Raw genomic sequence first — 21,629 nt, forward strand, 5'->3', positions numbered from 1 at the left:
TCCCTGAAGCCTCGGTGGTCCAAGGTAGTGCCTCATTTGTTGTGTAATGGGGAACAACCATTACAACGCAACTTTTTCAATGCAATACCTTTACAACAAATGTTTTACAACGCAAGTACCTTCTCAACGCATGCTATTACAACGCGTGCTATTACAATGCAGATGCTATTACAGCGCATGCTATTACAACAAAAGTATGGGTACGTTTTTTATTATTTAAAAAAAATTCACCTCTCTAATTCCCTTATTTTTATCCCCAAATAGTTTTTACACCTCCCTGGAGTTAGATTAGCAATTAATACCTTACCCTAGTAATTAATGCTCCTACACTATCCAGCACTTACCCTACTTTCACACCCCCCAGGAGTTAGAATAGTAATTAAAACTCCTACACTATGCAGCACTTACCCTACTTTAACTCCCCCCTGGACTTAGAATAGTAATTAATACTCCTACACTACACTATGAAGTACTTACCCTACTTTACCACCACCCTGGAGTTAGAATAGTAATTAATACTCTCACACTATCCAGTACTTATCCTACTTTTACACCCCCCTTGGATTTAGAACAGTTATTAATACTACTGCACTATCCAGCCCTTTCCCTACTTTTACACTCCCCATGGAGTTAGAATAGTAATTTATACTCCTACACTATCCAGCACTTACCCTACTTTTACACCCCCCCCAAAGTTAGAATAGTAATTATTACTCCTACACTATCTTGCACTTACTCTATTTTTATATCTTACTGGATTATACATTTTGATTAATACTCTTGCACTGTCTTGTACTTACCCTACTTGTACACCCCACTGGAGTTAGAATAGTAATTAATACTCCTGCACTATCCATCACTAACCCTACTTTTACACCCCCCAGGAGTTAGAATAGTAATTAGTACTTCTACACTATCCAGCACTTACCCTACTTTTACACACCCTGGAGTTAGAATAGTTATTAATACTACTGCACTATGCAGCACTTTCCCTACTTTGACACCACCCAGGAGTTAGAATAGTAAATAATACTCCTACACTATCCAGCACTTACCCTACTTTTACACCCCTCTGGAGTAGTAATTATTACTCCTATACTATCCTGCACTTACTCTATTTTTATATCTTACTGGATTTGGAATTTAAAATAATGCTCTTGCACTGTCTTGAACTTACCCTACGTTTACACCTTACTGGAGTTAGAATAGTAATTAATACTCCTGCACTATCCAGCACTTACCCTACTTTTACACCCTCCTGGAGTTAGAATAGTAATTAATACTCCTGCACTATACAGCACTTACCCTACTTTTACACCCTCCTGCATTCAGATAGTAATTATTACTCCTACTCTAACCAGCACTTGCCCTCCTCATTCACCTCCCTTGAGTTTGAATAGTATTTATTATTTTACACGATCATTGATTTTCTAATATTTCATATACTTTTTAAATTTTAATCTGCTTTGAAACGTTTTTCGTGTTTAATTTTTAAAAATGTAAACAAATGTTTTACCTCTTTAGAAGTTGGTTGCTTGTTTTTGTAGATATACTTTGATGACCTTCTGGTTGCTTTGTTGATCTTTGAATTCATTCAGCTGTTTCAAAATAAAAAAGAAAATATATGTTTTTTATGCTTATTTGCGACATAACTCTATGAGGAGTTAAAGTGGTTTATTGATTTCTTTCGACATTATTATTTAGTATTTTCCTGTAGTTTTTTTAGTTTTGATGTATTTTTTATGGGTTCGTATTTAGAAGAAGATGGTTTTCGGCTTGTCTTTTGGTTCGATTTTTCTAGTTGTTATTTCTTTGAAGATATCTGTAGTTGGCTATAGGTATAATAAACTGTTTATTTTCTAAATATTAAATTTTTAGTTTAAGGATGAAAAATTATTTCATTAGTTCATGGAAAAACTGCTTTAAGATATTTTGACATTAAATTGTGTCTCCATTTTTCATCTCACATTTGTAAAGTTATCGCTTTCAAACAGTTGTCACGTTATTTCGGAAAAAAATATAAAAACCTTTTAAAAAACATTCATTTTTACATTAAATTATTTATTCGGGTATTCTCTTTTATTACCTTTCAAAGAGATGTCTTTTTAAATTCTAGGTGTCCTTTCTTCAATCTTTTTTTAGAAAGATTTCTTGAACAATAGTTTAATTTTGATGAAATTATCAAAAAGTAACATGGTTTAGCTGTGTTAATGTTTTTACATTTTACAGAAAACATTTTATTTATGGCTTTCTTCTTTTCAAATTTTAAAAACACTGCTTGTTCAACATTTAAAGATAAACATAGAACTGTGCCTCATATCAATGCTTTCTTTGAATTATTTATAAAAGAAAAATCCAATTTGAGTGAAATACTCTTTAAAATGTTTGTGTAGAAAACTGTAAAATATAATGAATCTATTTTTAAAAAATTAGAATATTAATTTATTAAAAGTAATTATTTTTTCTTATATGTGTTATACTTATTTGTTCTTTGGAGAATTGATGTACGGCATTTGCTGAGTGCTCGTTTTTCTGTAATCGTCAGAGTATGTGGAAAATATGTCTGCTCTCGCTGGTAGTCTGTTGACCACTGGCTTCAAAATGGTGTCTTCTCCATATTTATAGCTTTTTGTGTGTGTCACCATAATTTACGAGAAAAGTTTCATTGTTATTTGTGTTTTTTGTGATTCATTTTATGTGAGAACTTATATTTTAAATGTATTCCTTTAAAGAATTTTGTTTAATCTGTTCGACAGTGTTTAATCCTCCATTTTGTTTTCTGTGGCTTAGTGTTCTCGTCATGACGTCATGTTGTAGGACTTGTTCTTCTCAATGGTTTTAAAATGGTGGCTCTTTTTATGGTTTAATCTATTTTTTCTTGTTGTCTTACGTTAATTTGATTTTTTACTATTTCAAAAATAATAATAATCTCATTTCCTCTTGTTTTGATTTTTAAAAATATTGTTTGTTACTCGATTAATACTCGAGCATTTATTTCAATACACAAGTATTAATTTTGTAAAAATGTTTGTGATATCTTAATTTTGGGGGTCATTTGGATGGCGGGCGGACTTAGTCTGCCCCCCACAATGCTAAAAATGCACGCATGCTTTTGCATAAACAAAGCGGCAGGCACCGCGCAGTGCCTGCCGCTTTGTTTATGCAAATGCAGGGGGGTACCACAGGTACCCCCCTTATGCACCCCCCACCTCTCCTTCACTCCGGGGGCCCGCAGGGGGCCCCCGAAGTGAAGACCGCATGCCTTTCCATGGCAGCATCGCCGCAACGGAAAGGCATCTGTTTTCGCCCATGGTAATATGGCTGGCGGTGTCTAATAGACACCACCACCATATTAAACTTTTTCCGCCCTGGCCAGAAAAGCGGCGGACGGTCTTTCCGTCCGCCGCGGTCCCCCCGCCATAGTAATATGGCGGGGTGAAAAGGGTGGCGGGTGTCAGACATCCTAATGTGCCCCTATGTGTTTAGTTGTGTTACATTTTTTAATACACTTCCCCACCCAAAACCCCTATTTTCCCTGCATCCCGTCCCAGGAGTTATTTTACAAAAATTAAAAAAATATATTTTTTTTTTGCATTGTAATGGTATGCGTAGTATTGTTTTTCGCTGTAATGGTACTTTTAATCGTTTCTAATTACATCGCGTTGTAATGGTATGCGTTGTAGAAACATTTTTTGTAATGGCTTGCGTTGTGATAGCATGTGTTGTAATGACATACATTCTTCTGTAATCACACCGGCAGTCCTTATGGTGTTATAAAGTGATAAACTCATAGAACTCTTGCAGTTGTATAATTACCCAGGCTTCATTTGTCTAATAGTCAGTTAGATTATGTTTGTTTGGTGCACTCTAATATTAAATAATTTTGTCCTTAAAATCTCCTATAAACAGATGATTTTCACAATAAATAATAAACAAGTGATATCAGAAAAAGAAGACCTATACACTCAGTTATTTATTTGAAAAGAAAAGTAACCTTTATTAAAACAGAAATAAATAGAAATACAACTTTAATAGAACAGTATAATAAAAAAACGTGGGTTGGACACTAATGGAAGCAGTGTAGGAAACCTGCAAGACAAAAAAGAAACATAAGGATGTGTGCTATGTGGAAGAGGTAAAGAAAGGTAGTCCGAATGAAAGGACCATAGTGCGAATGGAAGGGAGGGGGAGTAGGTGGAAGGCAGAAGGGGAGAGAGAGTCAAAAGAAGAGAGGGAGGAGGAGACAGAGCGTTGGCCTATTGTACCCAGCCCTTAGTGTTTACCCTCCGTCATCCATTTGTCTAGGATGCTGGGGACTGTGAGAAAGAATGTGGTTCAGCAAGTCCTTAAAATTAAATACATGAGGCCAGAGATTATGGGCCATATTTTGAAGGAAGGGCGATAACATTATCACCGCTTTAGTGGCAGGAAAATGCCGCTAAAGCGACGATAAGGGGTTGATAATATGCCCTTGTGAATTCCCATAGAAGCCCAGGTTCTGGTGTGAACCTGGGCTCTATGGCAATTCACAAGGGCATAATATCAACCCCTTATCATTGCTTTAGCTGCAGTTTCCTGTCGCTAAAGTGGTTGTAATGTTATCGCCGTTCTTTGATAATATAGTCCTACATTATTAGTTACGGGAAAATCGCTTGCATACACCTGTGCACCGAGGGTGCTGCACCCGAACCCCTTCGTCCGACTGTGCTCACTTGTAGGTCTGGCACACCGAGGCTTCACTGCTCACCTGCCACCACTGGTGTGCCCCACAAGGTGTTGGTGCAAGCTCCTGGTCCGAGGTACGTTTGTACGGTAGACCAGGTCTCCGGTCGGGGACGGTGTCTTGATACCACGATGGAAGGTGTCAGAATGCCAGGGAATCATTGCAGAGTCAGCTCCTGCGCCACCCTTCTTGTGGCAATCAATGGAATGTCTGAAAAGGGAGAAATAATTTAATGGTGGAAACGTCTGGAGGTAAAAGCTTGATAGAAAATAGGAGTTGAGTGCATCCTTTGTTTTTGAAGTACGATCTACCAACTGTTAGTGCTAATCATGGTTCAAAGAGGAGTTGGAATGCAGAATACACAATGTTAAATAATAATATGTTTAGCCAATGTTCACATACAAAGGAACAGAGGGCATGCTAGAAGCATAATGTGCGCGTGTAATGCAGTGGTGGGAGCCTGTGTGCATGTACACTTAGTAAGGAGGTCACTACAGTATCCTAAAAACCAATGCCATGCTAAGGCCTACAGTACGGTCCAGCAGGTCCCTAAAATGAGACTGAATGAGGCCAGAAATCACATCATCACGCACAGCAATATCGTTTGTTCGCACCTGCGCAGCCAGGCTGAAGCACCACACCCCTCTCACCGCACCCCGCTCAATTGGAGGCCCTTTGCACCCAGGCCGCTCTGCTTACCTGCTGTCATTGTTGTGTGAGCAAAGACTATGGGCAGCAGTGCTCACAATTCAGATGAAGTGTTGATTGCAGGAGAGTGTACACCTCATGGATCCCTTTCGTAGACGACGGGCAATAGGGCTCACAATTTAGAGCCTGTGTTGATTGCCAGGATGGTGAACACATCATGGATCCATTTCTTTTTTCACATTGTGATATGCGAGGTGGATGGGGCTTAGCATTTGAGGTAGTGTGGAAGAAGATGGACGTGTGGCGTCGCGGTTATCCTATTTATACGTACGCAAAGTGGGCTGGGCTTGCGTACGCCAGGCCAGAGTAGGGGTGTGAATAATTATTTCAGGGACTTGGGCATTGTTCAGCTCCTGCCTGTCCAGGAAGTGTACTTATGTGTGTTTCTTTTGTAGTTTTGACCTCGCAGAGTGTGCAATTTACATTAGTGTAGCCTGTGTCAGGAGGGCAAAAACTATCACTAATGAGATGGCATGTGATTTAGGATGTTCAGTCTGCCCGTGGCTGATGATACTCCTTAGAGCAAGCAATAACCAGGCAGAAAGGCAGCACAATAATGTGAACACACACACACACCAGGGGCATCATGTAACACACATTTGTTTTTTGATGGAACGTTTGAGATGTATGGCAATCACACGTGGAAGGCTAATGTACAGAGCATGAATATTGATCAAGATGATCGTTGCATGTTGTGTGTAGTATAAGATATGCGTATACATTAAAACACTTTTCAAAAAAACTTTCTACGCAGAAGAGGTGTCTCTCATCAAACTCTGTAGAGAGAATGAGTAAAATGGGTGGGGTCGTACAACTTTTACAATGGGAAATGTTATGAACCAATCAAATGCCTTTTTTTAAGGTCACATGGCAATTACACACCGAGCCCACAAGGCGGCTGTAAGGAGGCCGCGATTTTGACAAAATATATTTATCATAAAATAAGTTTATTACAGTTAGAAATATATAAATGTTTAAAATAATTTAGATTTTTGCGTCCTCTCATATACTGTTTAAAGTTATTTAGATATACTTTTGAGACAAAAAAAAGAGAACGGCGTACCCAGCGCGATACTATACGTCTGTGACGTAACACGTCGGATACCAAGTAGTACCGGGGGTGACTTCATGCGTATATGATGTTAGGCGGGGCGCGGTGCCACAAACTTGTTGGATACGAAATGTGCATCATTTACGAGTTTAGCAATATGGCGGATAGGATTCGTGTGGTGATAGAGCTTGGTACGCTACCAATATAGTAGTGCAGTTTTCTCCCCCCCCCCAAAAAAAATACATATTTTTTGGGGATGATATAACACATAACATGATTTTAAAAGTAAAAAAGAAGTATAATAGAGTTCCAAAATATTTAAAAATATAATAGAAAAAATATAGGTTTTATAAACATTAAAATATGAAATTAACATTTAAAAAAGTTCGAAATTCACCGAAAAAACCATAGGTTTTACAGACATTATCGTTTGGAATTAGCATTTAAAAACCTTAGCAGAATGTGACTGCATGCATAGATGTATGAGTGCATATTATAGTCCTGTATTGATGAGTAACTACATATATAAGTGACTGGATGTGTGTGTAGACCTAGGAAATAGTGAGCGCTATGTAGTATATGGCATTCTTCTGTCTGGTTTCAAAAATAGTAGTCAGCATTTTAGAATGGGTGTATCAAATTTTATATTAGAGCATCAGTAAGTGCATCAGGTTGTCATGTGGATGATGTCATTTGAGATGTCATCAGTGATGTCATCAGTGAAGTCACTGACCATGTCATGAGTGATGTAATATGTAACATCATCAGCAATGCATTGCGGGCGTACGAGTTATAGTTAGCTCAACTAACTATAACAGGCAAATTTCTCTGGTTTTATGAGTCAAATGTTCAACTAACTATAACGTCCCTGAAATCTATGGTTTTTTGTGTGAATATATATATATATATATATATATATATTTATGTAAATATATATATATATATATTACAAATGATGTATGTATGTGGAGTCCACTCCTGTGATCAGAGCCAGAGAGGGTTAGAAAGCTGTGATGGTTGTTTTTACCTCACACACGGCTATAAGCATCAAAATGAAATTAAATCAGTGTTGATAGGTCACCATCCAGGTATAACAATGTAAGTAGCATGAATACTGCTACCCTACATGTAACTTGATAGTGTGCTTCAAATCTAATGTGACTACATGTTACATTTGTATGATGTAGCACTGTTTATAAAATCTGGTAAGAGCAGCTGCATTTATGTAGGAACATGTTTTGGGTTGTATGATTTACAACAAACTGTTTTTCAGTGATATTTCATATTAGGATATCAAATCAAATCAAATTGTCTTTATTCGGTTTTCCATTATTTTTGAAATACCATAAAAGTTCATAAAAATACATCAATTTCATAGTCATATTTAAAACCCAATAAAAGCATAAAAATTCGCAATTTGAATTCCAAATATTAAAAGCTGATTTTGCCAGTATTCATATTGACATTAAACAATTTTAAAAAAAACGTGTAAACAGCAAAGTGTCAGTTGTGCCTGAATAGATTGTAACTTCTCCAACTTAGTCTAGGGCCTTTATTATCATCTTAAGAAAAAACCATTTATCAGAGATTAGAGCGATGTCTAATACAAAATTTAAGAAAGTAAACTATGGATTTTGTCATGGGTTCAGTTTCCAAAAACTGTAAGGCCAAATAGGCTGAGCGACACTGACGCATCCTCAAAACCTTCAAGAGTGGTACTATCCACCGCCTGCGTGGTGGAGCATAAAATTTACAAAAAAAGAGTACATGAATAGTGGATTGTAAAGAAATTGAGTCACAGGGACAGGGGGAAAGATTTGTAGACCAGTCGTTTTGGGAAGGAAAAGAAATCATACGATGGAACACATTAAACCTAAAAGGGGTCAACAAAAATTTGCCATACTGATTTAGATTGTACTGTAGGTATGGCTGAATGGTAGGAACAAGTTGCATTAGCAGGCATTGCTGTACAGAAGGTTTCCCTATCTCATTTAACAAACGCATTTGAGACAAATGCGACAAACAGGCTGTTTTTAAATCTTTTTTTGAGAGGTCCAATACTGATGGAGGATCAAAGAAAAATCTTGCAAGTCCAATGTCAGTTAGGAATGACTTAACATAAACCAGCCACCTGATCTTCCCCATATTGTCAAGCTTCATGCAGTCTTGGACAATTGATCTTGTAAGGTGACATTGTTCCGTCGCCCAAATCCTCCGCCACAACATGACTGGTTGGATTTTAATGATATCCGATATATAGTCCAAACCCAGTTCAAGATGACAACCGTATGTTGTGGTGCTTTTTGGGACTGCCAACAAAAACCTTAGGAATGAATTTTCGATTTTCTGGAGCTGGTCTACGTTCGCCCCACCCCAGACCCCTGCTCCATAGATCGCAATGCTAAGACATTTTGCATTATATATTTTGAGCATTTCAGTCGGGGGTCTCTTGCCCAAACGAAGTGCAAAGGCCTTCAATGCAGCAACAGCCCTTAAAAAAGCCAATTTACGCGAGTTGACGGCTTCCCTTCATTTAAAATCCTCATCAATTAAAATCCCTAAATAGGGATATGTTTCCGTTCGTTCAAGGGGGAATTTGTCGACATAAATGTTCTTGGGTTTTTTCCGTTTTATGCCAGCATGCATCACGTAGGTCTTTTTTATGTTTACTCTAAGATTCAAGCTGGCCATGAACGAGCAGTACTTATTCAGAACCTGTTGAAGCTGGACTGGGGTTCTGGCAAGGTTCACCGCGTCGTCGGCGTATAGTAAGGCTGGTATCTGCCGACGACCGGCTGCTGGGAGATCTTCTGCACCCTCTAACATAGCAACCTCTAGCCCATTGGTGTACAGGGTAAATAGGAAAGGGGCCAGCACACACCCTTGTCCGACCCCCTTCTCTACCACAAAGCTATCAGTTAGTTGACCTCCAGTCCCATATCTTACTCTTCCCGTGGCCCCTGAGTAAAGTTCACGGAGAAAATTGACTATTGGGGGTCAATTCCCATTTGCAGCATAATTGTCCACAACCTTGAGTGGACAACGCAGTCGAACGTTACTGTTAAATCCACATACACCATATGTAGAGAAGTGCCCTTCGCCTCCACATACTTTCCGGCCAGTAATGTCAAGTTTAGGGCCTGATCCACCGTACTCAACCCCGCCCTGAACCCGTATTGCAGATCAGAGATTACTTCTTGATCATTCGTCCACTCCTGGAGATGGTCGAGAAGAATGCGCCCAGCCACCTTCCCGAGCGAATCCAGGAGTGAAATGGGTCGGTAACAGGCGGGACTGTTCCTGTTTCCCTTTTTGAAGATTGGGACCAATGTCGAGGACGACCAGGAATCGATCAAGCCAACCTCTTTAGCCGCGTTCAGTACGTTGGTGAGTAGCGGGGACCACAAGTCTGAATTATGTTTGCAGAGGATATAATATATCTTTATTTTTGGCTGGCTCATATGACAGCAGATGAACGTAAAACATATGGAGCCTGGAAGACAGAATATTCTGGTATCCACAAGATAGCTTGGGAATATCGAGAAATGGGAAAATACAATGAATCAAAAAAAGGCAACAGGAACATGGGGTGCATCTTAATGTAGCCCCTACTGCTTCGAATGGCAGAATAACCACTCATTAGAGCAGAAAATCAGCATCCACCCCAAAAGAACAGGACCAAGTAAAAGGGCCAAGCAAGCAAAAGGAGAAAAGGCACCCTAAAATCACTTGCATTATACAGAGTAATGCTAAGACAACTAAACGTTCTGCTGGCAGTTTGATGTAAATTAAACAAACAGAACACACTGCTAGTGCAGAACTCAAAAATGCTAACCGGTGCCAGGAGGTACGATATACAATTGCTCAGCAATTTTAAGTATAATGCTGACTTTCCCTGTCTCAGTCCCCTTCCCTGGTTCTATATGTTATTATATTTTGTATGTTAAATAGTTAGGTTGAAGACTAGATTAAAAAAAGGTTAATAGTAAGAACCTCCATGTAAACCCTGGCAGAGAGAAAACTCGCAATATGCTTGGCGGGACTGCAGTGGCCTTGCCAAGCATATTGCATCCTTCTGAACACCGGTATGCCAACTCCAGGCAATGGCGGTTGCCTGGTGGTAGCGGCTGTACCAGGGCAGTCCAACCGCTCTACTTGTAATAGGGTGGTCGGACCACTGGGGCTGCAGTTTCTGGATCACCAGACTCATAATTAGGGCCTTAGTGACACACTTTTGTATATAAACTTCACCCAACGTAATACAAGGCCACCTGCTAAGCTGCGTTGCATGAAAGGAAGAGAGCAGAAACGTGCCATATCTACTAATCTATCTACTAATGATACGCTTTTGCTCTCGCATAATGCTGGCGCACTTCAGACAGCCTAGCGCTTATGAAGGTACCCTTGAACCACAGTGTGAGGGTACTTGCATTACATGGAGAATTGTTTCTGTGCAGGAAGAGATACCTTCCTGCAACACCACAAGGAGAGATTACATGTGCCCCATATCTTTGTGCATATGGAGCATTTCAGCTTTTTTCCCATTCAGGCAATGCAGTGCTACAACTTTGCTTGCTGCCCTGCATTGCATGTAAGTTTGGTAAGTATGGTCCTATGTTTGTAAGTGTACATATAGCAAAGTATCACATTTAATGTACATGCATTATGGTATCTCTTACCCTGTACATCTTGCTGGTTCTCTACACCAGCACTACCATGACCTCAACTTCGGCAATCAACTCAGATGGTATGTGATGCCACCTACTCCTCCAATAGGTTCAAATTCTCCTGAACATCCGGTACTCATTGCAGCCTTAAAGTTCCTTGCCAGTTTTTCTTTTGTCTTCTGTTTGTGGTCATATCACAGTTTTTCTATGCTCAACTATAGTCCTTCCAGTTGGTGCCAACAGTTGATCTTGTTCACTATTGCTTGCGTAAAGCATCCTTTTTGGTTAATGGTAATTTAGAGGTAACAATGAAAGATGTTTGTTTTTGTTCACCTCACTTATCAATATATGACTTTCCTCCTCTGTGAAGTTCATCTTCATCTTCCTTTTCCCTTGGGTTTCAGGAAAATCTTCATGGTTGGTACCCTCCTGCCTTTTTGACACTCCATAAATGGTGCAAGATGGTGGGCTGTTGGTACAAAAATTTGCATTGCGCTGCGTGGCTATTGTTCATACTTTCACACCATCGATTGCACTTCTGAATGCAGACTTGTGGCATGTTAAGGTGTCCTGTGGCTCACAAATCAGCTTTGAGTCACACAGGTAGTAATTGTGTTGTGCCGCATCTACAACTTTGTGTAATACTGCATGACGGACCTCTTGACCCTGCTTCATGGTTCCCCAAATGGTAAATATGGCGCATCCATGACACAGGAAAATGGCATAACACAGTGTAACGTATTTTCATGCAGCGCTACGCAAAGCAGCTTTTCCTAGGTTTTCATATACTTATGGCCAGTAAAACTTTGTGAATCGACCATCCAGGGCCATATTCACAAACTACACTTTGTAGTATGTTTTGTCGTACTAAAGCGAGGTTAAATATATTTGAATCCTTGACAGTTAGAGACACTTCCTTTTGCATCATATATTTTCAATTATATTCCATGATTTCCGACAATGGACACAGCAGTCTATGCAAACATCTATGATGGATCAAAAAAGCATTTCAAATAAAATCATAATCATTATATTTCCAAGAAAACGTCACAAAACAGCTACTGATATAGCTATTTTTATGCCTTTCACCATATCACTCAAACTAAAGAGATCTAAATTGAGATTTTTTTGTCTTTAAAATAATGATAATTTTTTTTAAAAAAAGTCAAATGACAATATGATGTAGGTGGGCAGCTTCTGAGTCTCGTTTATGAGTTGCTCACAACCTGTTGAAAATGTTTACGTCCACCCCTTATCAAGAGGCAGAACAGACCCGATTACTTATACAGTGCCATGGCAATTTTCAATTCCCCAGTCAGTCAAATTTTTTTTTTACTTTTGTTCATTCTTGGGCAGAGTCTTTTAGTGCATTCGGCAGAATTGTATGTTAATGTCTAATCTGGTTTAATGGCGTGAGTCAAACAGGTCATTTGAAATGCGTGTTTCCCCTTTATGAACAGCAAATGGGCAACAGTCACTCCATTTTTTGTCGATTAATTTATGGGCAGCACTGTTGTTTGCAAACTCTTACATATGACATTTTAGGTTTGTTACTCAGAGATATTATGGCGTTAGCCAAGACCTTTTGATTTTACTAAAATTATACACTTATCAGATTTACTTATATGGGGCTTTTAGGCAGCCCTTGTCATCCATTGATCCATTGTTGATCATACACACTTGCGGCTGTCTACTACAGCATTCAGCATAGAGCAGTTGGTCATCCCATTTTAGGAACTGGCTAACTTCCCTGTGAGTGATGACATTCTGCTATTTCACAATAGGCACAGACGCCACAATGGGCACCAAAATACATATAATGGGAGCTTAGCAACTCCCAAAGCAAATACGTTTACAAAAGCAATGATGAAACAAAACAAGCATAGTCACAGCCAATAGGACTGGCGTGTGACGGGTATGCCCAACGTGGGTCCTAAGCTCACTGTACCAAGGGAATCAACCTTTACCTGGCTAATGAGCATGTAATAAGGGCAAAACTGCTCCTAGGTTGTTTGTGTTCCGGAAGCACCTGGCCTGGCAGCTCGGGCAGCTGCCAGGCCACCACTATGCAGAATGCCTACCCCCATGACAGCAATGAACTCACGCTGCCCAGGGGGCAGTGCATTCAAGTGAAATATGGAGCCGCTGCTTTAAAGTCACCCCGTATTTCAGCACTTTCAAGATAGGAGACAGATCCTCTTGCAGGCTGGCGCATAGGGATTTCTGGGGGGTCCATGGGACCCCCTTTCTCCTCCCCAGAGGGCTGCCTTTAGGCGGTGCACTTAAAGTGGGCCACCTTTTTGTGGCACACCTTCAACGAGCCACCTCAGGTAATTTTCACCTTTGCACCTGCATCCAAATTATGGCACAGGCACAGAGAGAAAGTTATTCCCTCATTTGCAAAGGGCCACGTCCCCATGCAAGTGAAGGAACACCTTCTCATGATAGCGCCTGCACTACATGTGTGCCAACACTATCAGTTTTACAAAGGGCACAATGTATAATAAAGGCCCCAGATGCTTAAGCTTTACTTATTTCTTAAACTAGCAGTCTTGCAGGCCTCTTCTAGCTGCTGTGTGCGAGCATACATAAGGAGAGAATTCCTCTGGTTCCGTACTTCTTATTTATACATAGATTAGGAAGCCCTTCTTACTGCAGACCTCCACATAGCAACATGACGTTCCACAGTTGTAAATAATAATATTTTGTTATTCCGTATTTCTTTTTATCACATTTTCTCTCCAAGTTTCGTTTTGTCTTGCTAGTTTTTCTATGCCCATTGAGTCTCTTCTATTCCAAAAAATTAGCAAATGAATAAACAGTGACAGACAAAACAGGCTCTGTGTTGGGACCTTTCTAATAAAGAAGTACAAGCGGTATTTGAAACAATGTTTGCATAATAGGCTTCCTCTGAAGTCAGAAGTACAATGCACAGGCGGTTAGAATAATCGGCGTATTGTAATAATACATCTAGATGATGTTTTGTACTTCTCTTTTTGTGGTTGCTGATTTTACAAGCACAGCACTAGGAAGGAAGTGGTATATTAAAAGGTGCGCCATGGAGCAAAAGGGGAAAGTGTGGCGTGTGTATAATACAGCCCCAGACAGATAAACCATTAAAAGAAGCATCGTGTATTTTAATTTTGACTATTTTTAAGCCCAAAGGAAAGCAAAAAGTGAGTTGTCTAAAATGTCACGTTTCAAATCCAGATGAATGTAATTTACTTGTCAGCCACCCAATGCCTTTGGTTTCTGGAACTCTGTAAATGCATATTTTGAACCAACCATCTACAAAAAGTGCCGTGTGGTCTATTTTTTTTAGGTATCATTAAAAATAAGGAATGATGCACAGGGGATAATGACACATCAGTGTAGATTGATGTATTTTAAATTGCAGCAGCACTCAGTACACCACGAACAAAACTCGTTTTTGCTATTAGATTTAAACGGTAGTTAACCTGTCCTTCCTCAGCCCACTTGGTACAGTATATGTCTTGATTTTCTAATTGGTATGTAAGGGTAAAATTGTGGGGGTCAACACTATATAAACACTATATAAACACTATGGGGCCTATTACGATGGCGGATTTCCCGCATCCACCGGGCCGGCGGAAGCCACCGCCGGCCCGGAGGATGCGGGAAATCCGCCGCGGAGCCTTGAAAGACCCACCGCCATATTAGGATGGCTGGTGGGTCTTACAATCTGTCCTCCGCTTTTCCGCCGCGGTGGAAAAGCATTAACAGGGCTGGCGGTGTCTATCAGACACCGCCATCCATATTATGATGGAGTACAAAGTATGCTTTTCCACGGCGGCTTTTCCGCCGTGGAAAAGCATACGGAGCTTCACTTTGGGGGCCCGTTGCGGGCCCCCTGGGTGAAGAGGGGGGGTGGGGGGTGCACATGGGGGGTACCTATGGTACCCCCCTGCATTTGCGTGGACAAAGCGGCAGGCACCGCGCGGAGCCTGCTGCTTTGTGCACGCAAATGCCGTGCATGCACTTTTAACATTGCGGCGGGTGCAGCTTGAAGCTGCACCCACCGCAATGTTAAAGATTGAGGATGTGACCGCCAGGGTGGCGATCACATCCTAATTGCACAGGAGGGAACTCCGCAGGCAATGCGGAGGATCCCTCCTACGCTATGGTGGCGGACAGACTCAGGTCCGTCCACCATCATAATCGGCCCCTATATACATAAAAACGGATAAAAAACACAAATAAAAAAGAGTAAAAAAAACCTCTAAAAATACCATAGGTAACAATGTTATTTATAGGTCTAGAATAATTATCTACGGGGGCGAGAGGCCAAAGTCTTAACTGTGACTGAGTTCAAATAAAGTCCAACTAATCCGTTGCCGTAAAAGATAAAATGATTTTTCGGGGGAATCCCTGGTTCATCCTTGGTAGCTTGAGTCAAGTAGCAAAATGCTCCTCGAAACAATTCATCTGATATATTTTGCAACTAAGAAAAGACTAAACTTCAAGTAAGACATATTAGAAGGTCCAAATGAGTGTGCGTACTTCAGGTCAAAACAGACCTGCTAAATTCTAGTGAAAGTACTGGTTCTCAAAACAGCCACCAAGGGCCTGCTGTAAAAAAAAAAAAATGGGACAATGTAACAAAGCAATCTCCTACCATCTACATAGAAAAGTAATTTTTTTTGTAAAGATGGTTTTAAAAAGTGATGCTTTTGGTCTTTGTGAACAGCCAATGTTCTTGATAGAAGTACCTCGAACGTGTCCAATTAGTTTACATTTTCCTTTCACTTTGCTAGGGGATCCCCAACCCCACTTCAGTTAAAAACAAAAAGTGTCTTTCTAACTGGGCCTCTGAATTTCTCTACAGCAGCATCATGTTGTCTTAGTCTACAGGATCTTTTTTACTGCCAAGGCACAGGGGAGAATTGTCACAAGGGAGGCCGCAGCAACGCCCACTTGCAATTGGTCCACCGGTTCTCTTCCATGAAGTCTCTACTTTGAGCACTCTTCAGGTACAGGAGAGAAGTTTCACAGGGTCAATCAAACAAGGCCAGGAATCCTCTGTTCATGGGGGCGTACAAAATGCTAGCTCTAACAACTACCACTTATAGCAGCCTTTTAGTTTCAGGTTAATCTCTACAAAGGCCTCTGTCATGAATTTAGGGATTTTTCACTGTGGTAACTGTAAATGCCTTGTGTTTTCTCTGGCTCCTGCTAGCTCTCGGCTGGAAACAGGCCAAACAGAACACTTTACAATTACTTTGTGATTGCCAATGACCCCTTAGTGAATCAAATTAAAGTTACCACACATCCTCTTCCCATGATTGCCAGTAATGGGACTCAGTTCCAGGCCAAATGTATCACCAAGTCATAGAAGAATATCATGGTGGTCCAATGTTTTGTTTCCACTCATCTTGCTGAATCTGCAAAGCCATCTCTAGGCCATCCAAGATACGCCCACAAAGAATCAGTAAAGATATTCACCTCTAAACCCCTTCCGTGCTACCTGACATGTTAACGTTCAGCACCTCTTGCCTGAGGAAGCTCCCAATCTCAAAGGAACAGGCGCTGCAGGACCTATTCCCAGGAATATTGTGCCCTGAAAGTGCTGAAACATGCCTTCCCTCTTTCCTTAGTTTGTTTGGTTGTCTTCGTTTCAAGTAGTATTTTCTGGCCTGCTTAAAAAGCGGGACATTAGATTTAAGTAGTGGGGACTAGGTATGAACAAAAGGAAGTTGGTAAGGAATATGGACGGCATCTTGCTAAACACTGCAGATGACAATCAGATCAAGCTATACTTATTAATCTATCATTGATAAGCTGCAGAGGTAATACAAATATAATCATACCATTAAATGTTTTGCACCAGATGAAATATGCAGCAAATGTGGGGTTTCTATGGTTTTCCTCATACATATTAGCAAAGTAGTATTTGTATCCATGCTCATATTTGAAAGCAGGTACACGTCCATTTTGGATTCAAGGAGGAAAATTTAGTCTTGTACCCCATAATTAAACTTTGCTCAACTGTGTCAATCTTGTACTCCAAACTGCAGTTGAATTTTCAATGTGTGAAGTATGATAACGGTAGGGTGAAAATATGTTTTTTGAGAACGTTGCACATGTATGTGGGTCATTGCCAGAAGGCCTCAGCTACTCCAGAGGTTAAAATACCTGATGTCTAGAGTAAAGGTTATTTAAAAGAACGTTTAAAAGGCTTTAGGTTAAGTTCAGGTTTAAGAACAAGTTTAGAAATGTGCTAAGCTTAACTTTCATCACTATCACAATAACATGAAATGATAAACCATCCGTGATGAACAATAGGGCCATGCCTACTGTGCTGTTGACAGATCATGCATGCTTTTTTTCATAAACTTTAAACCGACTTCTTAATCAGATGCAGAAAAGAAAAATCATAATCTTTATTGTTTATAAAGCCTCTGAGCAATGACGTACTTCCTACACCAGACATAACAATACTGCAGAATTATATCACTTGTATTGGGAAAATGGTGAAAAAATTGAAAACAGGATCCTTAAATCGCTTTTAGCTTCTTTAGCCAATACGTCCCGTTTTAGGTCAAGCCTGGGCAATGCACGACTTAATCTGTATGAGCCGGATGTATGACGTTACAACGCATGCATTTACATCGCATGCCTTTACAACGTAAGTATTACAACGCAGTCCATTACAACGCATAGTGCTTTTGGGCGCTGGATAGTGAATAGTTTAATTTACTATTCCAACTCCAGTCCCCGTGGACACTAGGGAAGGTTATTGGATAGTAAATTAACCTATTCCCTATCCTAGAGCGCCCCCCAGAGCAATGCGTTGTAATAGTTTGCGTTGTAAAAGTTGCGTCGTAATGGTAGTGCGTTGTAAAACTTTTGTTGTAAAGGCTGTTCACCGTATGAGCCATGCTGTATTGGAGTATGTTATTGAAGCCCCACCCACTCTACGTCCATATTTGTCATTAGCTGGTATCATTGTCCTTCGTAAATGCTGGCTTTTGATTCACTATTAGGCTTGTTAGTTACTCCATAGTACCGCCCTGTCTTTATCTGTAACCTCCAATGAGGACTGGCCCTTTTACTTCGGTTGTTATACGGTACGTCTTCTTTGGTCTGTACCTCATGGGAACAGTCCAGCCCAAAATGCCAAGTCAGGTCCTCACTGGACTGGAAACAAGCATCCTAGGACCGGTTTCGGGGTTTCACCCCTCTTCAGCCGCAATGCTTGTTTCCGGTCCAGGGAGGACCTGGCTTGGCAGTTCGGGCTGGACTGTTCTCAAAAGGCACAGGGTCAAGACTGATTTGCATATGGCCAGGTCTAAACTGGGGTGGCATGGTGAGCAACAGAATGATGGATTTAGCCCAGATCTCTTGACTGGGGGTGAATGTTTTGATTTGTTGTGCATTCAGTCCATCAATTGTTTGTCTTTGCTTTTAGTCTGTAAGCACTGTTTTCTTTAATGAGTTTCTCTTACTGCAGGAGGGTCTCTCATGTGCAGTTGTGACCACCGGCTTGTTTAACTCGTAGCAAAGGGGGAACTCTTCAGGGGTCAGGGGAGACAGAAGGGGGCAACTCAGCGATGCCTTCACGCATTTGGATTGCAATAGATCTCACATTTGCGAGAGTTTAAGCTATTGGCATTGTAAATGAAAATGCCTTTCATTTATGTTTTAAAAACCAAAACATATATAAAAGGCAATGTCATTTACAATGCAAATATCTCACACTCACGTAAATGCCAGACCTATTGCATTGCAGATGCATATTTAATGTAGTCCACAGGAATTCTCACATGTCAGAAGACGACAGCGCTAAAGCGATGCCAAAAAATCCACAGTTGATTTATCACTGTGCGGATGAGCATTTGCTACTTTTTAATACAATCGGACTACTTACAGTTGAAACCTTCTGTTACAAATTATGTGTTTGATCTTGTATTTGACAAAAAGATCCTTAAAAAATATATTTTTGTAAAAAAGAACAGCTTACCTTGGCCTTGGTCATAATTATCGCCTGGTGAAGTCCATGAAAAATAAATATTTTCATCGTCTGTTTCCACTTGAAAGTCAACAATTCTGCAAGGTGGAAAAGCATCTAACTGAGGTCCAGATGGAAGTTGAGATACCAGGAAAGAGCCTCCAGTGGCTGTTCTACTGAAACCTTCAGTGATGGTGTGAATGCCAGCCTCAGTGAATAAAGGCTGTGGTGGGTTCATTTGGATTTGACCTATTGTACAAAAAAAAGTGAAAAATATTTTTGCACTCTCTTACATCCCTATATTTTTCAAGTAGCCGTACAAAGTAAATGTGAATATAAGTTGGATTTGCATATAGTTTTAGAGCTGGGTGGGTGGGGAAGGGACACCCAGGCGATATACAATTAAGTGAACATGGGTTATTCGACCTCTGCTGAAAAAAACAGAGATTCACTTCAAAGGGATGCACAAGATAATTGCAGATTGGCTCACCGCATGATAGTTACCCATACTTCTGGTCTGCTTTTCACAACGTAGGTTTTTATATAAAGCCTTTTATTTTTACACCTGCACCAAAAGAAGAAAGCTGATTATGAGATTGGCGGTCCTTGAGCAGGCCGCTATGCTAATGCCCCACTCCAGGACCGCCAAACTCACCCATCGGCAGCCTACCAGATCACGATTAATCTCGTGGTCAGGCAGGCATTCTTTTGGCATTCCCACATCGATGCCTAATAAAAAGGCACCACAATGGGAACTCCAAAGACCGTTCCTGCATGGCAAGAACTGTTCATTCCATGCTGTGAAGGAAAGGGGGTGATTGCACACGGCGGGGCACAACATGTGCCCTCTGCAGGCACACCATGGTCCTGAGGAAACAGGGGGCCCTTTAGGGTCCCCTTTGTTTCCTCACCAACACAGTTTCCATGGGGGCCACACTACCATGAAAACTGTTGCAGCGAGGACACTCCTAATATGTTTGGCGGTGCTGCAGCAGCACCGGGAAACGTCATTTACAACGCGGTGTTTACACCGCACGACCTTTTCCCCGCAGCTATTACAAAGCAAGTCGTTACTACGACTTGCGCTGGATGGCGCTGTGGGATAAGGAATGTTTTAATTTTATAGTCCAACACCTTCCCTACTGTTACGGGGACTGGTGTTGGAATATAAAATTTAAAAATTCTTAAATCCGCGCCCACCAACGCAAGTCGTTGTAACGTCTTGCGTTGTAAAATCTGCGATGTCAAGTACCGCGATCTAAAAGATCGCGTTGTACTGACATACATCAGCAGCACCACCAGCATATTAGAGCCTCTAACCGCCATGCCACCACCGTCCATGATCCCTGGTGGTTCCGCGGGCTTGTGCCATATTCATAATACGGCAGGCGACCACCACCACAGGTTTGGCAGTCCGATGGACCGCCGAACCCGTACTCAGGCCCTTAGATTTTGACAGACTGGAAGTTCCCACCTTACTGAATTTAAGGATGTCCCCTCCTTTTTAGAGGTGAGGGAACCACTGGGTTTCAGTCGTAATTGTCTTAGCTGTCTCTTGTCATATGAAACTCTGCTTTCTTTTTACCTCAGTACTGTTCAGTAACAGTGATGGGGCAGGATGACAATCACTGAATTTTACTGCTCGGTGCACCATATTTAGCAGGAAAGTCCTGGGCAGCATAAACAGAATCCTAACTTTACTACTCCTAAATGCCATTGGTGAATGCCGAAAGTCGTAAAGTTAGGATTTTGTCTCAGTTAAACTTAAGTTTTGGTCTTACGTTTACACTTTATGACTTTTGGCATTTACAAAGGCGCAGTTGGGAGTAGGAAAGTTAGGATTCCTAACTTTACTACTCCTAAATGCCCTTTGTGACTACAGAAAGTCGTAAAGTTAAGATTACTTTTGTGAATCGGGCCCACTGACTTAGTAGGTTATAAATGATATCATAGCTTTACAAAGAAATGAGACCAGTCTACTACATGACACAACAAATAATAACTGTTGGTGATATAAACAACAAAAATAGCAAGCGTAACTTCTTAGCAATGGGGGCTAGTATTTAATTAAAACTAAGGTTACGAAAGTAATGAAAAGTGGACTCAAAGTCAGAAGTGGACAAGATTAAGCGCTTACGCAACACAAGGTCTGCAAGATGCTGCTGATGACTGATGTTCTTCTATATCTAAAAAATGGATCACTTGTTTATACGGCTGGGTAAATGGGGCAAGTGTGGGCTATTGCTTAGGTAATTGAAGATCTTGCAGTTAGTTGCTGTAGCTTTCACAATGTCTGCCACACCAAGCACCGATTCACAAAGGTAAACTGAGATGAGAGTCTAACTGAGAGTCTAATTTTATGACTTTTGGTATTCACAAAGGGCATTTACAAGTAGTAAGGTTTGAATTTTGTCTCAGTTCAATGTAAGTTTTTGTCTTAAGTTTAACTGAAACAAAAAGTATAACTTTACTACCTTTAAATGCCCTTTGTGAAAACTGAAAGTTATGAAG

At 40.6% G+C, this 21,629-nt stretch overlaps 1 protein-coding gene across 2 annotated transcripts in view; it reads right to left on the minus strand.

The window, feature by feature from the left end:
- The window catches only part of LOC144755927 (calcium-activated chloride channel regulator 1-like), a 368,989-nt gene that overhangs the window by 68,134 nt on the left and 279,226 nt on the right, over positions 1–21,629 (minus strand). For both annotated transcript variants that reach the window (XM_078645342.1, XM_078645333.1), the window contains one exon: positions 19,131–19,367. In XM_078645342.1, the coding sequence (XP_078501468.1) occupies positions 19,131–19,367 (237 nt within the window). The remainder of the gene's footprint in view (positions 1–19,130; positions 19,368–21,629) is intronic.

Source organism: Lissotriton helveticus, chromosome 1_1, assembly GCF_964261635.1.
Source record: "Lissotriton helveticus chromosome 1_1, aLisHel1.1, whole genome shotgun sequence".
In the NCBI taxonomy this organism is placed as follows: domain Eukaryota; kingdom Metazoa; phylum Chordata; class Amphibia; order Caudata; family Salamandridae; genus Lissotriton; species Lissotriton helveticus.